At 42.9% G+C, this 26,591-nt stretch overlaps 3 protein-coding genes across 3 annotated transcripts in view; 1 reads left to right on the top strand and 2 right to left on the bottom strand.

Moving 5' to 3' along the window:
• MPPE1 (metallophosphoesterase 1) overlaps positions 1-11,312 on the top strand; it is a 28,045-nt gene extending 16,733 nt beyond the window's left edge. Inside the window, exons 3-10 of the mRNA XM_049770100.1 lie at positions 60-168; positions 2,451-2,554; positions 5,372-5,446; positions 7,340-7,448; positions 7,608-7,673; positions 7,763-7,885; positions 9,480-9,620; positions 10,944-11,312. Of these exons, the coding sequence (XP_049626057.1) occupies positions 60-168; positions 2,451-2,554; positions 5,372-5,446; positions 7,340-7,448; positions 7,608-7,673; positions 7,763-7,885; positions 9,480-9,620; positions 10,944-11,126 (910 nt within the window). The 3' untranslated portion in view covers positions 11,127-11,312. The remainder of the gene's footprint in view (positions 1-59; positions 169-2,450; positions 2,555-5,371; positions 5,447-7,339; positions 7,449-7,607; positions 7,674-7,762; positions 7,886-9,479; positions 9,621-10,943) is intronic.
• The window catches only part of CIDEA (cell death inducing DFFA like effector a), a 449,150-nt gene that overhangs the window by 143,971 nt on the left and 278,588 nt on the right, over positions 1-26,591 (bottom strand). The window lies entirely within an intron of this gene.
• GNAL (G protein subunit alpha L) overlaps positions 12,391-26,591 on the bottom strand; it is a 169,514-nt gene continuing 155,313 nt past the window's right edge. The window contains exons 7-12 of the mRNA XM_049770091.1: positions 25,858-25,931; positions 25,259-25,317; positions 24,136-24,256; positions 21,381-21,511; positions 18,297-18,364; positions 12,391-13,804 (exon numbers count right to left, since the gene is read on the bottom strand). Coding sequence (XP_049626048.1) covers positions 13,658-13,804; positions 18,297-18,364; positions 21,381-21,511; positions 24,136-24,256; positions 25,259-25,317; positions 25,858-25,931 — 600 coding nt within the window. The 3' untranslated portion in view covers positions 12,391-13,657. The remainder of the gene's footprint in view (positions 13,805-18,296; positions 18,365-21,380; positions 21,512-24,135; positions 24,257-25,258; positions 25,318-25,857; positions 25,932-26,591) is intronic.

Here is a 26,591-nt window from a genome sequence, read left to right on the forward strand (position 1 = left end):
AAGAGGATAGTCTTCACCCAAGAATCAGACATTCCCAACTTTTCTCTGTTGGTGTCAAGGGAATGGCAAATGGAGCGAGCTTTCCAGACCGCTTTGTGGGTGTTGCAGCCAGAAGTTGTCTTCATTCTGGGGGACATCTTTGATGAGGGGAAGTGGAGCTCTTTTCAGGTAAGATCCTGGATTCTAAGTACCTAATTCTGCTCTGAGTCTCTAACACAGGCAGTGTACAGCTTCCATAAAGCAGAATCAGTAAGGTTGGACGTTTTGTTTAGTTGTCTGTAGTAAAGATGTAGAGTCTTGGGACTGGAGCCATTGCACAGTGGCGAGGGCACTTGTCTTGCCTGAGGCCAAGTGGGGTTCAAACCCCAGCATCCCATATGATTCTCCCTGAGCTTGCCAGGAGTAATTTCTGAGTGCAAAGCCAGAAGTAACCCCACAGCACCTCAGGGTTTGACCACTCCCCTGCCATAAAAAAGAAAAAGAGATGTAGGGTCTCTCTGGAAGAATGTTAATCTTTTCAGCAACAGTATAGTTAGGTTGGCTAATCTCATCTTTGTGTAGGAAATATGTAGATTAGTCAATTCATCAGTTTGCTGGAATGAATATTTTCACAAACCTCTTGGAAAGTGGAAATTTAGGCAAGAGGGATTCACAAGTATATTTAACTATTTACTTTTTTATTTAACCATATTAAATAATTGAAATACTAACTAAGAGATTTGTACAAGTGTACTTGTCACTCTTCTCATTTGCTTCCAGTCAGAAGATGTAAGGATCTGACGTGAAGTCCCTCTGCCCTCAGGGGAGGCTAAAGTTCTCCTCATGAAAGTATTTCCACAAACCAGAGGAAAAAAAAAACCTTACTATCTCAGAAGTTAAAAAACTTTGCTTGGGGCCAGTGAGATAGCACTGCATGCTGTGGACTAGGGAGGGACCAGGTTTGATTCCCAGCATCCCTTTTGGTCCTCCAGCCTAACAAGAGGCGATTTCTGAGTGCAGAGCCAGGAGTAGCCCTTGAGTGCCTCTGGGTGTGGCCCAGAAACCAATTAACCTATCAATTAATAAATAAATAAAGTTAAAAAAAACTTTGCTTATTACATTCCTGGAATGGGGAGAGTGCAGGGGAGATAGAGAGGGAAGGAGGGAGGGAAAGCAAGCAAGAGACAGACATACAGGGAGAGAGACAGACAGGGAGAGAGTATGCTAGCAATTCTTGCCATTGATCTAAAATGTTAGATCACTAATGGTTTTTGGAAAGTTTTGTTTTTTTTTTTGCGGGGAAGGGCATACTAAAAAATTCATTGGTGGGGCCAGAGCAGTCATACAAGCAGTAGGGCATTTGCCTTGCACACGCTAACCTAGGATGGACCGAAGTTTGATCCCCTGGCATCCCACCTGGTCCCCAAGCCAGGAGCATTTCTGAGCGTACAGCCAGGAGTAACCCCTGAGTGTCACCGGATGTGGCCCAAAAAAAGAAAAAAAATATCATTTGTGAGGTGGAGAGATAGCACAGTGGTAGGGTGTTTGCCTTGCACACAACCGATTCAGGAATCACAGCATCCCATATAGTCCTCCAAACCATTGTTTGGGCCATATTTAAAATCTTTAGGACAGAGTTAATATTAAGAGGTTTATTGCCTACCTTACAGTAGATATTTTTAGACTTAATAAGAATGACACCAATGTAATCCTCAAGCTTTAATATTCTAACAAGTATTAGGGCAAAGGTAAAATGTTTGTAGTTTAACTCTCTCCCACATTCCATCCATTCTCATTCCCACAGTAGTGGCCATAGGAAAATGTTCTGACTGAGGCATGTGCTCATGTTTGACTGGGTTGAGACACATGACCAATCTAATTGGCTTTTATGAAGAACCTACTACAGCATGTCCAGACCTGCAGCTGTTATTCAAACTGAGGCTCGACCTGGCATAGTTTTCAAAGGTCTGGAAATGACAAGAGATGCTTGAATAAAATATTCCGCTTTTTGTCAGTAAATATTTTAAGATGGGGGTGGGGAGACCATTGAGTTAAAAATTGTCCTCAATGGGGCTGGAGAGATAGCACAGCGGTAGGGTGTTTGCCTTGCAAGCAGCTTATCCAGGATGGATGGTGGTTCGAATCCCATATGGTCCCTTGAGCCTGCCAGGAGCAATTTCTGAGCGCAGAGCCATAGTAACCCCTGAGCATTGCCGGGTGTGATCCCAAAACGAAAAACAAAACAAAGCAAAAAAAATTGCCCTCAAATCAAAATAATGAAAATGTTTATTGAAATAGACAAAGAAATAAAATAAGGGATTCCAAGTTTTACATTATTATTATTATTATTATTATGAAATTTTGACTTTTGATCCTTTTACCTTCAAAATATAAGTCATGTTTTATGGCAAGAGGAAAGAGAGGGCTCTATGGGGTTTAAGTAATTCAAGCCAGGACATTTGTTCCTGCAGGCCTGGGAAGATGATGTGAAGCGATTTCAAAAGATGTTCAGACACCCAAGCCAGGTACAGCTGAAAGTGGTCGTTGGCAACCATGACATTGGCTTCCACTATGAGTAAGTAGCTCCCCAAAGCCTCACACCTGAGCGAACCTGGGAATGATCATGATTTTCATTGTTTGTTGTGTTGTTGTTTTTTGTTTTTGTTTTTGTTTTTGCCACACCTGGCAGTGCTCTGAAGGAAATTTAAGAAAATCTGGGAATATGAGGGAAATTGGCAGATTTACGAACATAGGGGGAGCGAAGGGAAGATGGGGAAGATTTACTGGTATAGAGACCTGGATCACCGGAGTGAAGCATTAGAAGCAAAACAGTAAAGTCTGTGAAAACACTTTGTTTTTCAAAGCCATCAGTCTTAACTGCAATTTAGGTCATGCCAGTCCACTTGCTTGCTTGCTTCCATACTTGAAACATAGAAAATGGAGTCGATCCTTCACTGGGGCTGAGAGTTGCCAGGATGACCAAACTCCTGGTAGACATTAAACTCCTTTCTCTTTTTGGGGGGGGGGTTGGAGTCACACCTAGCAGCGCTCAGGGGTTACTCCTGGCTCTATGCTCAGAAATCGCTCCTGGCAGGCTTGGAAGACCATATGGGATGTCGGGATTCAAACCTCCGTCCTTCTGCATGAAAGGCAAATGCCTTACCTCCATGCTATCTCTCCAGTCCCCCTTAAACTCCTTTCTTTTCTACCCATCTTAGGCTGCAATCTTCATTCCTTGAACTTTCCTTAACAAGGGCTTCTCCTGATTCTGCTTGAAGATCACTTTTTTTAAATATATATAAAATCTTAATTTAAGCACCATGATTACAAGCATACTTATAGTTGGGTTTCAGTCATAAACAGAACACCCCTCTTCACCAGGGCAACATTCTCACCACCGATGCCTCCAACCCTCCTTCCCAACCCTTGCCTGTATTTGAGACAGGCATTCTACTTCTCTCACTCATTAAGATTGTCATGGTATGGGGGCCGGGCGGTGGCGCTAGAGGTAAGGTGCCTGCCTTGCCTGCGCTAGCCTTGGATGGACCGCAGTTCGATCCCCCGGTTTCCCATATGGTCCCCCAAGCCAGGAGCGACTTCTGAGCGCATAGCCAGGAGTAACCCTTGAGCGTCACCGGGTATGGCCCAAAAACCAAAAACCAAAAAAAAAAAAGAGATTGTCATGGTGGTTGTTAGTGTAGTTATTACCCTAATTGCACTCACCACTCTTTGTAGTGAGCTTCATATTGCAAGCTAGTCCTTCCAGCCCTCATCTCTATTGTTGATGGGCATTATTACAATAATGTGTTTAATTTTTCTTAAAACCCATAGATCAGTGAGTCTATACTGTGTCTTGGCAGAACTCAGGAGGACCGACCGTATAAGATAACAGGGATGGATCAGGCTTGGATATATGCAATGCAAGCATTCTACCTGCTATGCTGTCACTGTGGCTTCTGTAAATTCTCATGTCAGCCTGTGGCCCTGCAGGGAAAGTCTTAGTTTTGTTGTATGGAGGTGAAAGTTGGTTTTCTGGGGCTGGAGAGATAGCATGGAGGTAAGGCGTTTGCCTTTCATGCAGAAGTTCAATGGTTCAAATCCCAGCATTCCATATGGTCCCCTGAGCCTGCCAGGAGCAATTTCTAAGCGTAGAGCTAGGAGTAACCCCTGAGCACTGCCGGGTGTGACCCCCCCCCCCCAAAAAAAAAGGGCCCGGAGAGATAGCACAGTGGCGTTTGCCTTGCAAGCAGCCGATCCAGGACCAAAGGTGGTTGGTTCGAATCCCGGTGTCCCATATGGTCCCCCATGCCTGCCAGGAGCTATTTCTGAGCAGATAGCCAGGAGTAACCCCTGAGCACCGCCGGGTGTGGCCCAAAAACCAAAAACCAAAAAAAAAAAAAAAAAAAAAAAGGAAAGTTGGTTTTCCTCAAAAGATCTGTGCTCTGGAATGTCAAGTTCCTATAGGGAGACAAGGAGTTATAACTCTGCACACTGAACTTCTTCGACAAGTCTATTGAATGAATGATTTATATGTGCCTTTGGAAGAGTCTCACTTGATTTTATGGCCACTTATTTTCTTTGAGATTCTGAAAACAGTTAATTAGTCTTTATCAGAGAATCTCTGTAGTGCTTATGATGTGCCTGATTGAGCATTTTATTTGCATATATTAACTCATTTATACTTTACCATGGTCCTAGCATAGCAGTTTCTGCCAACCCGTACCTCACACCTTTGTCTGTGGTTTTGTTCTTGGGTTTCAGTTACCTGCAATTATATCTGGTCTGAAAAACACATGATTGAGATATTCAAGAGTGATATTTTGAGAGTAATACATGTAAATTGTTAAAATTGTTTGATGTTATTAATAAATTAATTAAATTTTGGTTTGTTTTTGGGCTACACTGGCAGTACTCAGTGGTTACTTTTTGCTCTGTGCTCAGTAATCAACCCTGGAGGTCCTTGGGGACCATATGGGATGCTGGGGATCAAGCTAAGCAGCATGCAAAGCAAAAGCCCTCCCCACTGTACTACCTCTGGCCCGTTATTAGTTATTGTTGTTTAGCTCTACTTAATTTGTAAATTAAACTGTCAGAGATGTGCACATAAAGCAGGAGGATGGCATATAAGGTTTGATGCTTGCCATGTTTTAGGTATCACCTGCAGTATCCCCTGAAATGTATCCCCAAGAGGAAACTGAAGTCCTGGGAGCTAGGTCATTTGCCTGAGTCCTCAGATTAGTCTCAGAACATGTGGGTGTTGGACCGAGCAGGGGATCTTAGTATGCGTGTTGGGAATGCAAACTTTGGGTTATTTTCTGTATTTGTAATGACTCTTAAGAGGTTCTAAAATGACCTTTCAAAACACTTTTCTTTCCTTTACAACTGAATACAGAATGAACAGATACAAAGTAGAACGCTTTGAGAATATTTTCAACCCAGAAAGGCTGTTTTCCTGGAAAGGAATTAAGTGAGTATTAATTTGTAGATTCTTTGGGAGCCTTTATGTCCTTGGGAATTAATTCTGTAAGAGTATCTGCCATGTGGGGTCTGGCCCAGTTCTGTCTGGATGGGAAGCAGGTTCAGGTGTGGGCACCATGGACAGAGTTTCCACCCTCCTTGTCCAAACAGCCCTAATGAGGTGGTTAGTCTCCAACTTTGCCCAGCCACACAAGTTTTATTCTTTCCATCTACACGTTCTCCAGTAGAATTCATTAACCTTCTGTATAGTCCCTTATTCACAGTTTACTGAGTCTGCTATATAAAGAATGTCATTATGGTGTGCTGGCTCTGGTGATCCATGTTTTGGTCTCTGTCTGTCTGTGTGCTGGGTCTAGTGGTCTGTGTTTCGGCTCTTGTCTGTGTGCTGGGTCTAGTGGTCTGTGTTTCGGCTCTTGTCTGTGTGCTGGGTGTGTTGAATCACTGTGCTCTGTTGTCATGTGCCAGCCCCATGCCTTCAGCCTTTGTATTTATTAAGGCCTCCTATCTCTGTCTTCTCTGAGTATCAGTAACTGCTCCCCTCTTTGTGACCATTTTCTTGTTTCCTATGGGTGAGCTGTAGCTCCGTAGACAGACCAAATATTTCAGTCCTGTTGCATAGTGCGGGGAGAAAATGCAGGTCAGAGGCATTTCTTTTTTGCTGTGGCCTCCCATGGCTTCCAGTACTTTGATTTTGGCTGTAGCAGCCCTGTGAAGCTTCCAGAAACTGGTTCAGTGGGTTTTCTATACACATCACCCCACTCTGCATACTATGTCTCTAAAAGCTACCTTTCCATAGTTGTCTGGGAGCTGACACAATCTGAGTTACTCCTTGGTGGCATAGAGAAATGAAATATGTGCATCATGCACCTGGGTCATTTAATCCTGGCCCCCTTATTTAATTCTTTCCATTTCAATTGACCTTTGCCTTCTTCAGTCCCAGCCAATCCATGCGTAGGAGAGAAATAGATGCTTGATCTTGGTTTGGGAATCACCTGTGCCAGTGAATGCTAATCAGCAGCTCAGATTCACTTCAGTTTCAGTGTCCAGATGTTGCTGCATATCCAGAGGGTCCATATGTCCTAGTGGTGCCTGGACTTCACTCTCTGAAGCAGCAATGGCAGCTGGCAAGCCCTTTCGCTGGGCATGCACTGTCCTGGAGCTGATGGCATGAATGCATGGTTACCATCCCTACCATCACAGAGGGGACACAGAAGCTAATTCATGGATAGAGGCTGAGATAATTGGAAATCTAAAAAGGATGCCCTAATTGGGATTTCTCACAAGTGTAGGGTTAATTTTTGGGGATATGGTATATTGGACAGTGCTCAGGTATTACTCCTGGCTCTGTGCTTAGGGGTCACTCCAGGCAGGGCATGGGGAACCATGTGGTGCCAGGAATCAGATCTGGGTTTGGTATTATATGCAAGGCTAGCAACTTACCTGCTCTAATATTACTCCAGCCTAAGTTCGGGGTATTTTTTTTTTGAGGGGGGCACACATGGTGGTGCTTAGGAATCACTCCTAGTGGGTATGGGCGATCATATGTGGTATCAGGGATTGATCTGGGTAGTCTATATAACAAGGCAAGCATCCTACCTGCTATACTATAGTGTTGGCCCCCAAGGATCAGTATTTAAATCCCAGGTCTGGGACTCTGCTCCCAATCATGTTATTTTATTTTCCTCTTGTGGTCTTGGAACTAAAGTCAGTCTTACTGAGAGTGAAGTGTGTTTTCACAAGTGACTTTTCTCTTTCATTTCATGGAAACTCGACTTGGCTGTCTAGTGATCCTGAGCCATGTTTGCTGTTCTCTCTCTCTCTCTCTCTCTCTCTCTCTCTCTCTCTCTCTCTCTCTCTCTCTCTCTCTCTCTCTCTCTCTCAGTTTTGTGATGGTTAACAGTGTTGCAATGGAAGGAGATGGCTGTAATATTTGCTCTGAAGAGGAAGCTGAACTCCGTAAAATCTCTCGCAGACTGAATTGCTCCCTAAAGGTAGGCACTGACTTCCATGTTCAGGTGCATGTGTTTTGGTATCTTCCCAAGGCACCACGTGTGCATAATGTCTCTTTTGGGTAATCTTGCAGTCCCCACTTCTCTTCCTGCATGCAGCTACTGCAGGGTTTGCCGAACTGATTCATTTCTGATTAGCAGGAATCTGGTTCCCGCCACTGTGGACATGGGCAGCGGCTGCCAGCATCAGCCCCAATTCTTCTGCAGGTGAGGAGATGAAAGTAGCTCATGTATTTGTGAGGACAATCCCGTCGTCTCATGATATCACATCTGATGCCTTTCTAAACCCTGAACAGCATTTCCCACTGTATCGGAGAAGTGATGCAAACTGTTCTGGCGAAGATGCAGCCCCACCAGAGGAAAGGAATGTGACCTTTAAGGAGAGATATGATGTGCTTTCCCAGGATGCTTCCCAAAAGGTCTGCTAGTGGCCAGGGACAGGAGCTGAATGACGTGCTTTCATAGCTAACGACCAGAGGATGAGGAGTAGGGTTTAGTGAGATCTAATAGTTTTATGCTTCTCCATGAAACAAATTTACTTATTTTTGCTGATAATCAAGTTAATAGCAATCTCAGTTATCTTTATTTTTTTTAAAAGAGACTTTATAAAATTGTCCATTGAAAAAATGAATTAGGTTTAATTCCTTATTAGGGAAGGGAGGGGTCTTTGTGCCACACTTGTTGGTGTCCAGGGCTTGCTTCTAGCTCTGCTCATGGGGACACTTTTGGAAGTGCTTGCAGTACCACATAGTGTGTTGGAGATCAAATTGGGATTGACTAAACATAAGGGAAGCACTGTGCCACATTTACTATATCCCTGGCCCCTCAGTTCTTCTTCATTTTGTTTTGTTTGGGCCAAACCAGGCTGGGCTGAAGGTTACTCCTGGTTCTGAGCTCAGAAACTCTCCTGTAGGTACTCAGGGGACCATACTGGGATGCTGGGGATCGAACCTGGGTCAGCCTCATGCAAGGCAAACTTCCTGCCTACTCTGCTATTGCTCTGATCTCTTCATAGCTATTCTTTATTCAAGTCTTCTCACCAACCTGTACTTTTTTTTTTGTTTTTGTTTTGTTTTTTGGCCACACCTGGTGGTATTCAGGATTTACTCCTGGCTCTGTGCTGAGACTTTACTCCTGGGCCGGAGAGATAGCATGGAGGTAGGAAGTTTAGAAGGACTGTGGTTTGAATTCTGGCATCCCATATGGTCCCCCATTCCTGCCAGGACTGATTTCTGAGCATAGAGCCAGGAGGAACCCCTGATCATCAACAGATATGACTCCATCCCCCCCCCAAAAAAAAGAACCTCTTGGCCAGAGAGATAGCATGGAGGTAGGCGTTTGCCTTGCATGTAGAAGGATGGTGGTTTGAATCCTGGCATCCAATATAGTCTCCTGAGCCTTCCCGGAGAGATTTCTGAGTGTAGAGCCAGGAGTAACTCCTGAGTACTGCCAGGTGTGACCCAAAAATCAAAAACCAAAAAAGAAGTTACTCCTGGCAGGCTCTGGGGACCATATGGGATGCTGGGGATCAAACCCATGTTGGCTGTGTACAAGGCAAAAGCCCTAATCGCTGTGCTATTGCTCAGTCCCCAAAATGTACTTTTTAAAATATATATGTAACATATTAAATTATTAATAATATAATAAATAATAAAAGTGCTTATAAAAGTTAAAAATGTTACAAAATCTGAAATAGAGAAGAAGAATAGAGCCTGAGCTTACTTTTTTTGTTTCGTTATGGGTGCTCAGGTCTTATCGCTAGCTCTGCGCTCAGGGTTTATTACTGGCTAGGCCTAGGGAGCCATATGTGATGTTTGGGATAGAACCTGGCTGGATGGGAGGCAAATACCCTATCTGCTGTACTATCTCTCTTATCCCAGAACTTGAACTCAATTTTAATAATAAGTTCAGTCTTAAATTTAAAAGTTCAAACTTACTTGAAAATAAATTCAAAGTTATTTTTAACAGTAAGTTTGTATCAACCTTCATTCTCCTTGCTTTCCCTGCCCACAGCTGCTGTGGTGGCTGCGGCCACGTCTGGTGCTGAGTGGCCACACGCACAGTGGCTGTGAGGTGTTCCATGGGGCAGGCATCCTTGAGCTTAGCGTGCCATCGTTCAGTTGGAGGAACAGAAACAATCCGAGTTTCATCATGGTAACTGAAATGTTTATTTTCATCTGAAAGCTTTCATATGTCTTTAAGTCAACACAGTAATCAACTATTTCATTGCTGCGATCTGTAAAAATATACAAAAGCCGTACATAAACTCTCCCACTGCACATGCACTCAGTTCAATACTATCCCCCTGTTTAAGTGGCTCTCTAGAGACAAATAAACCCAGAGAGCAGACATGGTTCCTAGAGTTTCTGGGCTGAGCATCTGCAGAGTGATGGATGTATCCTTTGGAATGGCAGTGCCCTCTGATACTAGGTTCTGTGTGTTCAATTTTCTAAGGAAACAGCATCAATTATACACACTAATCTTGTTGTCTTGTTTTCCCTGGCAGAGAAAAAAGCTACCGTTTTCCCAGATAAATAAATCTGTTCCTATTAATGACTACCTGATGTTTCAGGTTCACGCTTTTACCCTTGGGCTCCAGAATCCTCTTCATTATGCTCATTTTTTTTTTTTTTTGGAAGGACACTCTAGCAGTGCTCAGAGATTACTTCTGGCTTTGTGCTCAGGAATCAATCGCTCCTGATGTGTTTGGGTATGCTGAGAATCAAACCTGGGTTGGCTACATACAAGGCATGCTCCTTATCCACTGCACTATTGCACTGGCTTTGCAGTTCATTATGCATTTATGTCAGGTGCTTTGACCTTCATAGATGCAGGGACCCTCCTGTTTTCAAATTCCAAGTAAATGAAAACATTCCCACTGCCATTCTACATAATAGAGTTGACACCCCCCCCCCCAAAAAAAAAACCCTAACAACACTGAGGTAGCCCTTAGGCACATGTATTTGTAAGAGTCTGTTTATTTCAATATCAAGTTGCATGGAAAGTAATCTTGGATTACTTATTTCCAGAGGACATTAGATCTAAATGTCCTTGACTTTCTGCATCTGTCACACATGCCACTGTATGTTTTTAGTTTTTGGTTTTGAGCCATACCTGGCAGTCCTCAGGGATCACTCTAATAAGGTTCAGGGGACCACATAGAGTGCCAGGATCAAACCCAGGTCTACTGCGTGCAAGGCAAGAGCCCTGCCCACTGTACTATCTGTCTGCCCTCCGCCACCACTGTATTTTAAAAGAACCCATTAGTCTGGGTTCTGTTTGCAAGGGAGAGGTCATCTCCAAGTCTGTCCCCACTCAGAACACTTGAACCTTGCCTTTCTTTTTCTAGCCAGTACTTGAGCTGTCGATACAGGCAAAAGGTGGGGTACCTACAGGCTGCCTTCCCTCTACAGAGTCTAAGTTATGCTGTTGTGTGGAAGCTCTCACTACAACTCACAGAATTCATTTTCCTTCCAGGGCAGCCTGACATCCAGAGACTATGCCCTTGCCAAGTGCTACCTCCCAATGGAGAACACAGTTCTGACCATATACTGTGGAGCCGCTGGACTACTTGTGATCCTCGTGTTAATTCACTTGTCACTTCTACCCTCAACATTTCATTTTGGTAGAAACCTGCTCAGGAAATACAAGACAAAGTGAGGAGCTGGAAGCTTTTAGATTTAGTCCTAAATCACAAAGCCAAAGAAACAGAACTTCGGGCAGTGCCCATGTGAGATGAGACCAAAGTAGGCTACCTTGATTTACAGCATGGAAATTCTAAGTCACCAATGCAAATCATTGCAGTATATATAGTTGATTCTACTGTTCTCATGCTATAAAAATGGAACATGTACTCTACAACAAGTCTGTTTTCTCATTTTATCAAATATATGTAAAATCAAAGATTGTATCTGTACAGTATGTAAAAACTATTAGTGTCATCACTTGCATGCACTAGAAAGTCTCTCCTTCCCCATATGGAGCTGGTAGCCCTGGGACATACTGGGATTATGAGGACAGATATTGGGCTTGCTTTGTCCTATGGTGTGATTGTCAAATTTCTATATATTTTAAAGCTGTACACTTTAAAATACAGATGCTACTCGAAGAAACCTATTGTTTTTTGCAGACTTTTGTACATCTCTGCTAAATGAATGCAATCCAGATTTTAAGATACTATTCTATTTTAAGCAGATCAAGTCTTAAAATCTGGATTTCATGTGTGCAGTGTACAGTGATAAAAAAAAACAACAACAACAAAATCCCAACTTTAAATATGGACTAGTCCCTGTTTGGGCGCCAAAAAAAATATGGAATAGGATATTTTTTTGATATTTAAAAATAATGTCAATAACTTGAAGTCTAATCCACTAAATATGTGTGTGGGTTATCTGGCCGTGTAGATTTTAAATAGGAAGTTAAGAAATTGAACATACAGTGAAGTTAATTTTGTGCCTGTGTGTGCATGTCTTTAGTTTTCATGTTTTACTTTGAAAGTATAATGGGATTAAACACAGTGATACTAATTATTTCATTATGTTTTCTGCTATTCATTATCTATAAGTTGTGACCCTTTCTTCCAGGGAAAAGTATCTGTAAAAATATGAAAGAGTTTGTAAGGATTAGAAAATACTGATTTATAAACTAGACTTTAAAATAGTAGATCAGAAGGAAAGGCATGAACAGTGTTACTCATTTCTGCTGTCACTTCTTGGAGCTGTTTTGTTGAAATGTACTTCACAAAACTTTATAGACTATCTTTAACCTATGAAAACCTATCCAATCTTTATCTGTGATGAGAATATGAAGTGTCAGTGCACCTTCATCTTGCTTTCTAGCTTCTGAGCCGTCATGATTGAAGCTGCATTTACAAATCTTTCAAGAGCGAAAATAGCCACATAGTTTGATGTTATCTTTCAAATAAAAGTTTTGTAATAGTTATTCACAAGCAAATGACAATACCATGATTTGATTCTCCTGGGCCAGATACAGTGGCAAATCCTGGTTCTTGCCTCTTTATGATAAAATCTGTGGTTATGACTACAGTCAAAACCTTAACTAAGGGAAAGATTGGTTTCTCTCCACTTAGGGAACTTGTAAAAGTCTCTTGGTAGCAAAATGACTGACTAACAAATACACTGGATGAGGGAAAAAAATTCTGAGAGCACTGAAAGAAACTATGATACGGCATTCTTTGTATGATGTGATGCATACAAATCTTACATATTATATATAATGTAGATAATATATACATATGTAATCAAATAAAGGAATTTTTAAAAGTATCAACATGACAAAAATATCTTAAACTCTGTAGATACCTTTCATTCCCCTTTTCAGAGTAAGTGGCAGATAACGTTGACCTTTAGCTGTTCATCACAATAAGAACACATTTTTTAAAAACAGGTATAGCCATGATCAAGGCACAAAGAACTAAAAGTATTTTTCATTTGTAGTTACACAAAAGAAGGTTACATTTTGTAAGCCAGCAACAAACCAATAGGAAAAGACAGTATATGAAAGGTGATTATTGAACAAGCAGAGTGAAAGGCTAGAGAAGCATTGGAGAGACAACATGTTTTGCCTGTAGTGGAGTCAATGACCTAAAGAGAAAAGGCTCAAAGTAGCAGTTCAAAGGTCTGAGCAAAGGCCACTCTGGTGGGGTTTACTCTAAGTGGCAAGTGAATGTGGACCTGCAGGACCACTGTCACCCCATCCCTTTATAGCATCTTCCAGGCTAGAAAGTCAAGAGAGGCAGCTCCGACCCTGATAGAGATCTGGAATAAAAGCGAGTGTCTCTTCCATCTGCAAAGTCTTGAAGAGTCAGTAGTTGATGATTTAGTTGCTGCATGATTCCAGGGGGACCCTACCCTGAGAGATGTTTTCCAAGAGAGGGGGATGTTTGCAGTGAGTGAGTTCAATTGTTGGAGGTGATGTGGGGCAAAAAGTGTGTGTGTGTGTGTGTGTGTGTGTGTGTGTGATTATTGTGTGGTGTGGGAGTAGGTATAAGATTGAGTTCAATGAAAACAAATGCTACAGAACCAAACTTGAAGGGGTTAGGGGTAATAGAGGTAGCCAGTGGCTTGGAGGGCACCCTAGGGCACACACAGGACAGGAGAGAGGCAGCTGGGTACAAGGGACTCACTACTTTTTCCCAGGGCTCGACCCAAACATAAGCAGTCCTTGGTGTCTCACAAAAGTTCGTACTGTTTGAGATGCATTCGCTGAATGATGTCACGACAATCATTGAACACCCGACGGATATTCTCTGTGTCCACAGCACAGGTGAAATGCGGATAACAATAGTGTTTGCCATCACCTGTGGCTGTGCTGATCCTCTGCAAAAAAAGCAAAAGAAACCATCAGCATAGTGGCCCGGGCCTCTGGGCAAGTCTGATAAGGCTGTGGTTTACCCGAGAATTTCAGGTAAGTCTGTAGGGTAGGGTAGGAAGTGGTAGTGGGATGGAGGAAACGATAGTTTGTCAGTACTGAGTGGAATTATTTTCTGAAAGTGAAGATCTAGATCACCACCTTCCCATAGAACTTTCTGCAACAAAATGTCTTATGGGGCCTAAGTGATAGTACAGTGGGTATGGCACTTGCATGTGGCTGACCTGGGTTTGATTCCTGGCATCCCCTATGTTCACCTGAGCACCACCAGGAGTGATTCTTGATGCAGAGCCAGGAGTAATTCCTGAGCATCACCAGGTGTGGTCCAAAACAACAACAACAAAAGTGTGTCATCCAGATAGGGTGGGTTATTTTGAGCTGATGTGATCCTAGGGATTGAATTTCTAGTTTTATTTTTCTGGTTTTTGGGCCACTTGGAAATGTTCAGGGCTTATTCCTTGCTCTCTATTAAGGAATAACTTCTAAATGGGCTCAGTGGTCCATATGAGTGCTGAGGATTGAACGTGGGTTGGAAGTTGGTAAGCTTCTTTTGTACCTACTCTTTTTTCCTGTCCTGCTGTATATCACTCTGGTTCTGGTGCAGGTAGACTGAACACTGGCATCTTGTAAAGCATGTGTTCAACACACTGATTCTGTATAGACAGACTCTAGTCTCCTCTGTAGAGAACACTTATCCCAGTTCTGGTCTCAGCCATAAAGTAGATCCCCACTGAAGGGAATTAGGGAATTAGAGAAAGCAGGAAAAGCTGGCTGTTTGTAGGTCCTGCATTGTTGTGTATGTAAATATTTTAGGGGATTAGTATGTTACTCACCCTAACCTGATTGGTGATTGTGCTCTACCCTAGGGTGTGACCTGGCATTCTGCCCCCACCCTAGGGTAGTACCTGATTCTGATTCCACCATTGGTTGGTATCTGATCCCACCATTGGGTGGTACCTGATTCTGGGGGATAAAAAAAAGGGTCTGTGGAAGGTGAGGGGGCTTTTTGCTGAAACTGAGGCTGAGGCTTTGGACTTCAGTCTTGTCTACCGAATAGAGCTAATATTTCCACAAGCCTGACTGTCTGTGAGCTGTTTACCCGCCATATCACCTCAGAACCATCGGTTGAACAGGGTGGCAGACGCGTGCTCCGAGCTGGAGGGGAAAGACCTCATCCTCCATCCCTCCATCAGTCAACCTCTTCAAGGGCTGACTTGCAACACTGCATATAAGGCCCTGTTGGAGTAACTGGTTTTCATTCTATTCAGGATAATTCTTCTTTGCTGGTGTTTGTCATTCATGGACTGGAAGTACCTCTGGATTGGTCCCTCACCCTCTCTGTTCTCCACCTAAGGGGTGCTCTTTCTCTTTCCAATAAAGACCTCAAGTCTCAGGGTTTCTGTTTTCACAGCTAGTCTGTCTGCTGGTATCTTTTGCTAGTGAGTGGGAAGCCTGTGGTGGAATTTTTCCTGAACCTGCTTTATTCTCTTCAATCTTTTTGTTTGTTTGGGTTTTGGGTCACACCCATTTGACGCTCAGGGATTACTCCTGGCTATGCGCTCAAAAATCGCCCCTGGCTTGGGGGGACCATATGGGACGCCGGGGAATCGAACAGCGGTCTGTCCTGCGCTAGTGCTTGCAAGGCAGACACCTTACCTCTAGCGCCACCTTCCCCGCCCCATTCTCTTCAATCTTGTGTGGATTATTTTCTGTGTTGGTCTTTGCTTCCAGACCCAGGTTTCCTAATCCCTGGGGACTTGGGCATGAGGCTTCTGCTTCATGAGTGCCTGAAATAGGGGCATCATCTACAACTGGTGAGTTCTCGGAGTCATTTTGTGGTGACTCTAGTGGATAATTCTATTTTTGATAAAGATGTTAGTTCTTATTTGGTTCAAAGTTATAACAGTGGCTTGGTTTTGGGTTGAGGGATCCTGGACTTTCTTCATATTGGTACCTTCTTTATTCCAATAATCAATATAAAATATACTAAAGTAGTAATTTGCATATGTTCATTTTGGTAGTGGTCCTAATTAGCATTATAATTTATATGTACTGTGCAAAATGCACAAGCCAAGCTTTCCAAAACACCTCCAACTTTGGAAAACAAATGTGCTTTCCTAGTAGTGACATGTGCTTAAGCCAAAAGCCCTGAGGCTGGTAACTTGCCATCCTCCATAGGTGCTAGGCTAGAGGAATTGCCAGCCACTGAGATTAATACACCAGATGAAACAAATGTTAAAAACGAGCTGACAAGTCCAATTGGACACTGAGTCAGAAAGAATGTCTGTAAGGTTACCCCTCACCCCTCTTCTGCAGCAACTCCCAAGAGAATGTGGGATGAGTACAGATCCAGAACTGGCTCCCTCCCATCAGGGAAACAACCAAACTCCAACCTATGTGAGTTTAAACATGGAATCCCTTGGTCAATTTCAGAAGGCATGTTTGGAGTATGATCCACTTTATTTGTTTTGTGTTGAATTTCTTATTACCTGGAATGAAGGTGGATGGTGGACTCCTCAGGACATTAATACTGTTGCTAAGACCTGTCTGAGTTCTTCCCAACTGATGCAGTAGAATATGTGGTTTTCTGATGGAGCTAAAACCAAGCTTAATAATCTAGGTGATTCTGGAAGGATGGTTGCAGGAGTTCAGTTGTCTTGTGAGTTTTTGATAGGGCAAGGGGATTTCTTGGACCCCTACAGCAGGCAACTTTACCCTGTGCTGTTTTGGACTGGTCAGAGAGATTTCATTGTGTGCTTGGGAGAAGGTTGATGTGAATGCAGAATTTAAAGGCAGTTTTGCAAAACTATTTCAGGCTGCTTCAGAGCCATACTCAGAATTTCTGGGGGAATCTGATAGATACTATCCAGAGGCATATTAAAAAGCAAGGAAATACAACAGCTCCTGTCAAAAACATTAGCTTTTGAAAATGTCAATGAAAATTGTCAGGCAAATGGCTATTCATCCCTGAACCTTGTATCCCACCTATGGAACTGGCACAGTTTTCTGCACCAGCACCAGGAAGTGAATTTTTAGCAGGTAAGGTCCTAATTCTGTCCTGGCACCAACTTGCTTCAGAGTGGGTTCATATGACATCCTGATGAGTTGGAAACAGCAACAACTTGCTTTCAGGGCAGGGTTGTGTATATTGCACCTAACAGTGAGATGAAACTAGAAGACACTCTGTGACACCCTGACTTCGACATAGTATCTGTGCAAAAACCAGGATCTCTAATTACAGAAACCTGACTGCAACAGCTGTGATTGAGAAGAACTTTTACTGGGACCACAAAGAAAGACTTTGAGGTTAGACAACTTAGTATGCCTGGAGCCTGTAGTTGGTCTTATGACAGGATGCTTCATGGGTAGGGTCTCCTGGTTTTAGGCCAAACTTTTTTCCTTTCTATTTTCCCCAATTTTTTGCTTCATCTATGCAAAATGAAACAAACAAAAAAACATGGGTTTGAACCTCTTCCCCAGTTACTTGAGACACAATACTTAAGAAATTGCTCCTGGTAGGCTTGTGGAACCACATGGGATGGGTCAGTCCCAGGTCAGCCATGTGCAAAGCCAGTGCCCTACTGCTATGCTATTGCTCCAGCCCCTGGAGAAGCTTTAGTGACTTACTCAATACAGAGGCAATACAGAGGTAAACTCTGGGGAATCAGAACAGATCCAATTATTCTGTCAGAGGATATGGTGGGCTCCATCCAAGGAGATCACCTGGACTCTGTCCAAGGTGTGGCAAAGGATTCCCTTGGGCCAGAGATCATTTCTCATCTTACTGTGTATCAAGTAACTGGGGAAGAGGTCCAAACTCAGACTCACATTGGGTGCCAGGTGAAGTGGAAGCCTCTACACCCTAATCCCGAGGGACTGAAGAGTATGGGTCTGGAAGCAAATGCCAACACAAGGAAATAATCCACAGAAGATTGAATAGAGTAAAACAAGTTCAGGAAAAATTCCATCACAAGTTTTCCACTAATTAGCAATAAATATCAGCAGGCAGATAGACTAGTTGTGGAAACCAAAACCACAACCAGGGTCTCTTTGAGACCTGAAGTCTTTATTGGGAGGAGAAAGACCGTCCCCTTGGGTGGAGAAAAGGTAGGGGTAAGGAACCAGTCTAGAGGTACTTCCAATCCATAAGTGACAAGCACCAACAAAAAAGAGTTATCCTGAATAGAATGAAAACCAGGACCCCAAGAATAATGGGGTCTATTTTTCCACTGCTTTCCGTGTCAGCCTTGTGTCCTGAGGTGAGAAGTCTATGGAGACTCACTCCAGTGCTCAGTCATATGATTTTTTTCTCATGTTCATTATATGGAGGAGATGAAATGAGACCCTGAGAAGTGAAGTGAATTATAAATTATCAAGAACAAAAGAACTTGGAGGTGGCAGGAAAAAACAACAACAACAAAGGCTATAAAAATTACTTGCCAAAAACAGATCCCGGATGAAGAACTTTGCTCTTGTTACTTTGGGATCTTCTCCTGCATCTGGTGTGGCTGTAGAAATGGTAAATGGAACAAATCAGCAATGTGAGACCAAAAGTCAACATTGTGGATAGGGTGGTTCTTGAGTCAGGTTGATATAGACAGGCAGCATTAAAATACATCAGAAGTGAGAATACCTGGGCTCGAGTGATAATACAATGAGTAGAGCACTTGCCTTGCATGCGGCTGGCAAGTGTGTTTGATTCCCAGCACCCCATATATTCCCCTGTGCCCACCAGAAGTGATCTCTGAGTTTAAAGCCAGGAATAAGCCCTGGGCACCCAAAAACAAAAAAGTTAAATTGTTCTTTCCCTTCTCAAATCATTTTCATTTTGACCCAGAGAGCTCTGAACTAACTTCTTGGTGGAGTGTTTTCATTTCTCATAAAATAAAGCTCTGTGTTGAACACTCCTCTACCCAGGTGCCTCCATACACCTGAAAAATGCGCATGCTGCAGGCTGCCTTCTAGAAGCATGGAACCAGCCCCTGGCCTCTGAAAGCATTATGCTCTTCGCAGCTGCTTCCTCATTAGATGAACCCTATGAGGAAGAACCCCCTTTCCAGTTCCCACTGCAGACTCAGGGCCTTTGAATCCTTCCTCCTGGGACCATTTCGCTATGAATTTCTGTGGACTGTGAAATCATTTTTCCTAGACTCCAGGCCAATTCCCTTTTTTCTCAATGGGATGCAATGATGACTCAGTGCTCATGTGGCATATAGTGGGAGCTCTGTAGGTTAGAAAATGCCCCACTTGGGGCAAGTCTGGCCCAGGGTGCAAGAAGGGAGAGGCAAGGGGGCAGGAAAAGGAGGTGTCAACTAAATATGGGAAGAAAGTTAGTGTTGGCTGAGCATGGAGGGAACAGAGATCAGTGAGCTAAGGGAGTGGCAGAAAGTAAAACAGGATTATGGGGGCATATGTGAGTGGAACTGGGTGGTGAGGGGCTTAGCTTTGGATGGCCTGGTTGGTTTTAGTTCATAGCAAGATGATGCCACTGCTCATCAGGATCATTAGCAAGGTTCTGATTGCGTTTCAGAAAGATGACTTTGGCAAGGTTTAGAGAATGTTCTGGAAATTTTAGGTACCATCATAAGGGAGCATGAATGAGAAGTTGCATTGAGCAAATCCAAAAAAGAGCATGCAGTAGGAGACATTTTGGTGGTAAGCTGCCAAGAGCTTAGCTACCAATGGATGGGACTCAAGGTCTTTGGGGGAAAGTTAAAGAAGACCAGACTAATTGGAAGAACAGGAATGTGAGAGTTGGAGAGGGTAATATGGATCATACTTGGTGATTCCCCTTGGGCTGAGGCAATGCTATCTTAGGCATGGAAGTCGCCACTTTGACTGAGGTTAGTACATAGAGAATGATGAACTCTTTAAACTGGTATTTCTAGGAAAGTCTCTTTGAGTATGTCTGACTGAGTTTGAGATTTAAAGGTTAAGAAATGGTGTTATGGGGCCGGAGATATAGCCTAGAGGTAAGGCATCTGCCTTCCTTACAGAAGAACAGTGGTTCAAATCCCCGGCATCCCATATGGTCCCCTGAGCCTGCCAGGGGCGATTTCTGAGTGTAGAGCCAGGAGTAACCTCTGAGCGCTGCTGGGTGTGACCCAAAAACCAAAAAAAAAAAAAAAAAAAAAAAGGGGGAAAAAATAAATGGTGTTATTTGTCTTAAGCAAACCTTTGCTCTGAAACAGCAGTGGTTTAATGTATACTGAAGATGGAGGCACAGCCATTGGAAATGTGGTTCCAATTCTTTTAGACTGTCCTGAGACAGGAATTTGCAGACTTGAGACCACATGTAATAAGGGTAAGTAACCCTCATTGGAATCACCAGTGTCAGAGCCAAAGAAGAGTCTTGAGATGAGAGAAAATAATGGATCAACAAACTCACCAGAAGTATCATGAAGCAGAATTTAGGCAGCAAAGACATAGTCACTCATAGTGCCTTTCTCTTGCTGCACTTGGTGAATGAACAGACAAGTGGACATTTTAATACTTACATGTGTTAGGATGGGCTAGAAATATAAAGGAGTGATTTAAGTTCATGAAACTATTTGAACTTGTCATTTGTGGCTTGCTGAAGAAGACACAATTTCATGGTTTGTGAATGGCACATAGAATTGACTTACATAAACCTGGTGGGCACACCTAGAGACATAGCTGGGTATATGCTGTCATCTGTTGGGTTCTCTCATAGATGCTGCCTACTCTCCACCAACATGCTAAGACACATAAAACTGCATAGCTATGGGCGATTAAAAATAATTTTATTTCTTTTGTTTGTTTTTTATTTTTGGCCTACAATTGGATATGCTTTAGACTTACTCCTGATTCTCGGTTCAGAAATCACTCCTGATGGGCTTGGGAGATCATGTGGAAATTGAACCTGATAAGGAAAGTGGCCTACTCACTACACCATTCCTCTGGTCCCTAATTCTATTTGCTTGTTTTTGGATTATACCGGCATTGTTCAGGGCTTATTCCTGGCTCTGCACTTAGGAATTACTCCTGAGACTCAGGACCATATGGATACTAGGGATTGAAACCAGGTCAACTGTGTATAAGACAAATGCTGTACTATCCTTCTGGCCCCTAATTCTATTTGTTTTGTTTTGGTTATAGGCCACACCCAGTGGCTCTCAAGGTTTCTGCGTTCAGGAATCACTCCTGGCAGGCTAGGGGAACTATATGAGATGCTGGGGATTGAACCTGGGTATATATGCCTGGGTATGCAAATGCTCTACTGATGTGCTATATAGCTTTGGCCCCATTCCCCTAATTCTATTTCTTAATCTTTTTTTTTTTTTTTTTTTTTGGTTTTTGGGCCACACCCAGCATTGCTCAGGGGTTACTCCTGGCTGTCTGCTCAGAAATAGCTCCTGGCAGGCACGGGGGGACCATATTGGACACCGGGATTCGAACCAACCACCTTTGGTCCTGGATTGGCTGCTTGCAAGGCAAATGCCGCTGTGCTATCTCTCCAGGCCCCTATTTCTTAATCTTAAGAAACTCATTTTAAGCTCTTACCATCTTCAGGAACAGTATAATTTGCATACTCTGGGAAATAATCTTCAATTTTTGATTTCCCTGCTAAGACTTTTTCTGCCAGCATATCTTGTTTGTTCAAGAACAAGATAATAGAAATGGTTCGTAACCACCTGAAAATAAGAAAGAAACACATTTATTTCATTGTCACTAGTAAGTCAAGGTACCTGCAAAGTAGTTTACCAGCGGAAAGAACATAATTATCTTCCTGAAAACTAATAGGATTGAGAATTTTTTGTATATTTCAAGTCCCTCCTGTAAGCCAGACATTTTATAATGGTAAACACACACACACACACACACACACACACACACACACACACACACACACAAACCTCTATAATTAGATAGTGTGACTTGATTGGACAAAGCTAAAGGGAGAGACTCAGGTTACAGCAAAATGAAGGGTGTAACTGTAAAGGCTTTCCTCTGTGTTTCATCAAAAAGAAGCGATGAACTGGCTTAAGACAAATTCATCTGTGCAAATCAGCAAAACCCTTGGGAATTCTATTACGTTAAGGGACTGACTAGGTCATTAGGAGAGAAAATATAACTTGTTTTCTCCTAGCAGAAACTATTATTTCTTTTAGTTATAAAGTATATGAGTATTTTACATGTACATATTCATGAATTGAATATGAATAAATATGAATTTCTAATGATCGAAAAAAACATTATAGTGGTCGGAGTGATAGCACAGTAGTAGAGCATTTGCCTTACATGCAGCTGACCCAGGACTGATCTAGGTTCGATCCCCAGTATCCCATATGGTCCCTCAAGTCAGAAGCAATTTCTGAGCACATAGCTAGGAATGACTTCTGAGTGTGTCATTGGGTGTGGCCCCAAAAACAAACAAAAAGAAAAAAACATTATACCAAAAATAATTACTATAAAATTTTCTATGCTTTATTTCTGCATTCTTTTTTGTCTTCATGCATAATAATAAAACAAATGGATCCTGATGTTTTAGAATTGTTTTTCCATTGAAAAATACTGTGGTCGGGCCAAAGAGATAGCATGGAGGTAAAGCGTTTGCCTTTCATGCAGAAGGATGGTGATTCGAATCCCGGCATCCAATATGGTCTCCTGTGCCTGCCAGGGGCAATTTCTGAGCATAGAGCCAGGAGTAACCCCTGAGCGCTGCCGGGTGTGACCCAAAATAAAGTAAAAAAAAAAAAAAAAGAAAAATACTGTTGTCATATTCCATAATTTCTTTATATATATCTACATCTATTTATACTTATATATTAGGATCTCTGTAAATCTGTCCATAATCTATCTTACATGTATTTACACATTTATAAATTTTAAATTGATAAATTTTAAAGTATTCCTCTTTATAGCCTGTATTTCTCAATTCTTTTTTGTTTGTTTGTTTGATTTGTTTTGTTGAGGGAGGATCTATATCTGGTGGTGCTCAAGGGTTATTCCTGGATCTGCACTCAGGAATTACTCCTGATGGTGCTTGTGGAACTGACCATATGGGATGCCAGAGACTGAACCCAGACCAGCCACTATAATCCTACCTGTGTACCCATGTTCTAGCTCCCTCAGTCCATTTTCTTAATGCTCTAAAATTGGGAGCAATTATTATAATTGATAAACACTTTTCAGACAATTAAAATCTATTGCAAGTTTGACTGACTTCTTTGGTGACCTTTGTTCTTAAATATTTCAAAAGAAAGTTTTGATTCTTAGCTAAAAATTTTTTTGTGGGGCCGGAATGATAGCACAGTGGTAGGGCATTTGCCTTGTATGTGGCCGGTCTAAGGTGGACCTTTGGTTTGATCCTCGACATCCCATATGTTCCCCCGAGCCAGGAGTGATTTCTGAGTGCATAGCCAGGAATAACCCCTGAGTGTCACAGGGTGTGGCCCAAAAAGCAAAAGCAAAAAAAAGTTCTTTTTGTGTATTTGCTGATTATATCTTTGTAAAATAATCACAGTGCCCACTTACCATCCTTGCAGTTTTTTTTTTTTTTTACAGGATTATGTTATTATGTTGTTCTTCAGATCTTGAAAGCAGTGAGTGAAGATTTCAAACTGGCACACATTTTAAAATTTACAAAGTAAAACATTTAGAAAAACGAAACCAAATTACTTGGACCATCTACAATTTTGGGCTTTCAAAAGAGACTTAGATTTTCCTGACAAAGCACAGAAGGGTTTGTTGTGGTTGCTGTTGTTTTGTTTTGGGTCACACCTGGCAGCACTCAGGGCTTACTCCTGACTCTGTGCTCAGAAATTGCTCCTGGAAGATTTGGGGTACCATATGGGATGCTGGGAATCAAACCACCATCTCCTGGGTTGACTGTATGCAAGGCAAATGCCCTACTGCTGTGCTATCTTGAGAGTGTATCCTACTTTGTTTGTCTCTACATTAAATGGACAAAAAAAGGTCCTTCCAAATGATATGGGATTCATCAGTAAGGAAAGCATATGTCTACAGGATAGAAACAAAAAGAGCTGAGTTGTAGTTTTCTGAAAGAAAAGTTGTGAGGGGGTCTGGAGAGATAGCATGGAGGTAAGGCGTTTGCCTTGTGTGCAGAAGATCGGTGTGCATATGTGCATCTCATATGGTCCTCTGAGCCTGCCAGGAGCGATTTCTGAGCATAGAGCCAGGAGTAATCCCTGAGTGCTGCTGGGTGTAACCCAAAAAAACAAAAAAACAAAAAATCCAACCAACCAAACAAAAAAGAATAGTAGTGAGGAGACAGTGAACTTAGTCTTTTTATTACCTGTTATTCCAGATGCTTTCGAAAAGGTCCAGGGACTCTCTCAGCCTGTTGGTGTTGTTATCTTCCCGGATCACCATGTTGTAGCTGCTGCAGGCAGCCACGTAGATGATAGCAGTGACATCTTAGTGGGAAAGAAAGAAGGGAACCTCGTTAACTTGCACTGACTGTGGCCAGATGACAGCGAATGACACCTACCACCACTCATACCCAGGGGCTTCTCACTCCAGGATGATGACAGCAACTTGAATAAGCACCAGGTGTAGAGTGAGTCAATTCTAGCTGTGCCTGCCCAGGAGCCTCTCAGATAAGCAAATGACAAGCTTCAATTCTTCACAGATGAGATTGCTAGGAAAGGCTTTTGTTTTCTTTCTTTCTTTTTTTTTTTTTTTTTAGTTATTGGGCCACACCCAGCGTTGCTCAGGGGTTACTCCTGGCTGTCTGTTCAGAAATAGCTCCTGGCAGGCACGGGGGACCATATGGGACACCGGGATTCGAACCAACCACCTTTGGTCCTGGATCGGCTGCTTGCAAGGCAAACGCGGCTGTGCTATCTCTCTGGGCCTGGCTTTTGTTTTCTTATAATGGATGGTCTAACTCAAAGTTACTTAACAGAAACAGCAGGAGTGAGGGTGAGGATGAAAGAGCCCACACAGAGAAAGGGACAGATGCAGAATCATCTCTCATATGCAAGGTAAAAAGAAACCTAGCAGGGGAATAACAAGGGCTGAAAGGTAACAGAAATGAAAATGAGAACTGGTCTTTAATAGGAAGTATGCTACTAAGGGGAGATATGCCACTGAAGAGGGGACCACAATGGTGAAGGAAACATCACTCTGGAGGAGGATAGGGTGCTGAAAGGAGGGAAAGAGATATGCATGAAACCATATCAGTAACAAAATTGTACACCACAGTGTTTAAAAGAGAAGAGATAAAAAGAGGAGGAAGCGCATGCCATGGAGACAAGCTGTGGGAACTGGAAGGAAACTGAGGACATTGGTGGAAGGAAGTGGACACTGGTGAAGGGATGGCAGATGGAACACTGCATTCCTGGTACTCTAACTTTCTAACTTTGTAATTCTAAGTGATTCAACTAAATAAGAAAAAGAAAAGTCATGCAAATCACCGTTGAAGCACTGGATCCATTTTCTTCTCTCATCTCTCTGGCCACCGACATCAAACATGCTGTGGGGGAGCAATAGGATCACAGTTATTCACTGGGGCACAGGGAACCTCACTCAGTCTATAGTTGTTCTGCTCTGTCCCCATACTGCTGCCGTGTGTGTGTGTGTGTGTGTGTGTGTGTGTGTGTGTGTATGTGTGCGCGCGCACATGAACATAAGCATGCAGGAGCCTCACTGTGGAGTTTTGTCCACCTTGCCCAGCTACTCAGGGGATCCACACTATATTTTCAGGTCATAGGAACAGGCAGGCACATGTGCTGAGGCCCCCAATGATTCCCTGCCCTGATCTTCCCCATTTTCTCACTTCTTCACACTCAGATCTATGTCCCTTCCAAACATCAGCAAGTCCTTCAGTAACACAGATTGAGACTTTGCTTCATGGAGTAGCAGCAGCACCTCCAGGGTTCCTTTGTCACTATCTGTGGCTACAGGCTGGTTGTGCTGCTGACACCCCTCCACCCCCCCACTACTACCCCACCCCCCTCCCCCCGTCCCTGGGCTTCCCAGCACCTGCCACAGTAGGTCAACCCCTAACACTTACTGGAAGTTTACTTTGTCCACTTGGAATCGGGTCTCAAAAATGCCTGAGGTCAGCACTCTGCATCTGAGGAGGTCCTGAGAAGAAAGAACAAGGCAAATGGCATCAGCACTCTTTCACAGGCAAGCCATGCAAATGACTGTGTCCATTGCAAAGGAAACCTTAAGAACTGAAAAATGGGGCTAGGGAGATAGTGCAGTGGGCAAGGCACATGTCTTCCATGTGTCCTACCTGGGTTTCAATTCCTGGGACCCTATAGGATCCTGTGAGCCCTGCCAAGAGTAATCTCTGAGCAAAGGTGGATCTTTATTCAAAAAGAATAAATTAGACAAAAGTAGTCTGTGTTATCCAGTTAGAGATTGTCATAACATATTGGTTGGTCTTAGCAAATTGAGAACTGTTCTTTTATTTTCTTTAGGCGGTTTTTTTTTTTTTTTTGGTGGGTGTCATATCCAGTTCTGCTCCGGTACCTGGCTTTGTACTAAGAAATCATTCCTAATGGTGCACAGGGGACCATATGGAGTGCTTGGGATTGAGCCTGGATTGATTGCATGCAAGGCAAGCACTTTGCCCACTCATACTATCTCTCCACCTCCCAGGACTCTGACTGTGTATGTGTGTGTGTGTGTGTGTGTGTGTGTGTGTGTGTGTGTGTGTGTGTGTCTACATCTGGTATGCTCAAGGGCTGTTACTTCTGAAACAGTGTTCAGGTAAGTGTCCTGGTAAGCTTGGAGGAC

This window comes from Suncus etruscus, chromosome 3, assembly GCF_024139225.1.
Source record: "Suncus etruscus isolate mSunEtr1 chromosome 3, mSunEtr1.pri.cur, whole genome shotgun sequence".
Taxonomy (NCBI): Eukaryota; Metazoa; Chordata; class Mammalia; order Eulipotyphla; family Soricidae; genus Suncus; species Suncus etruscus.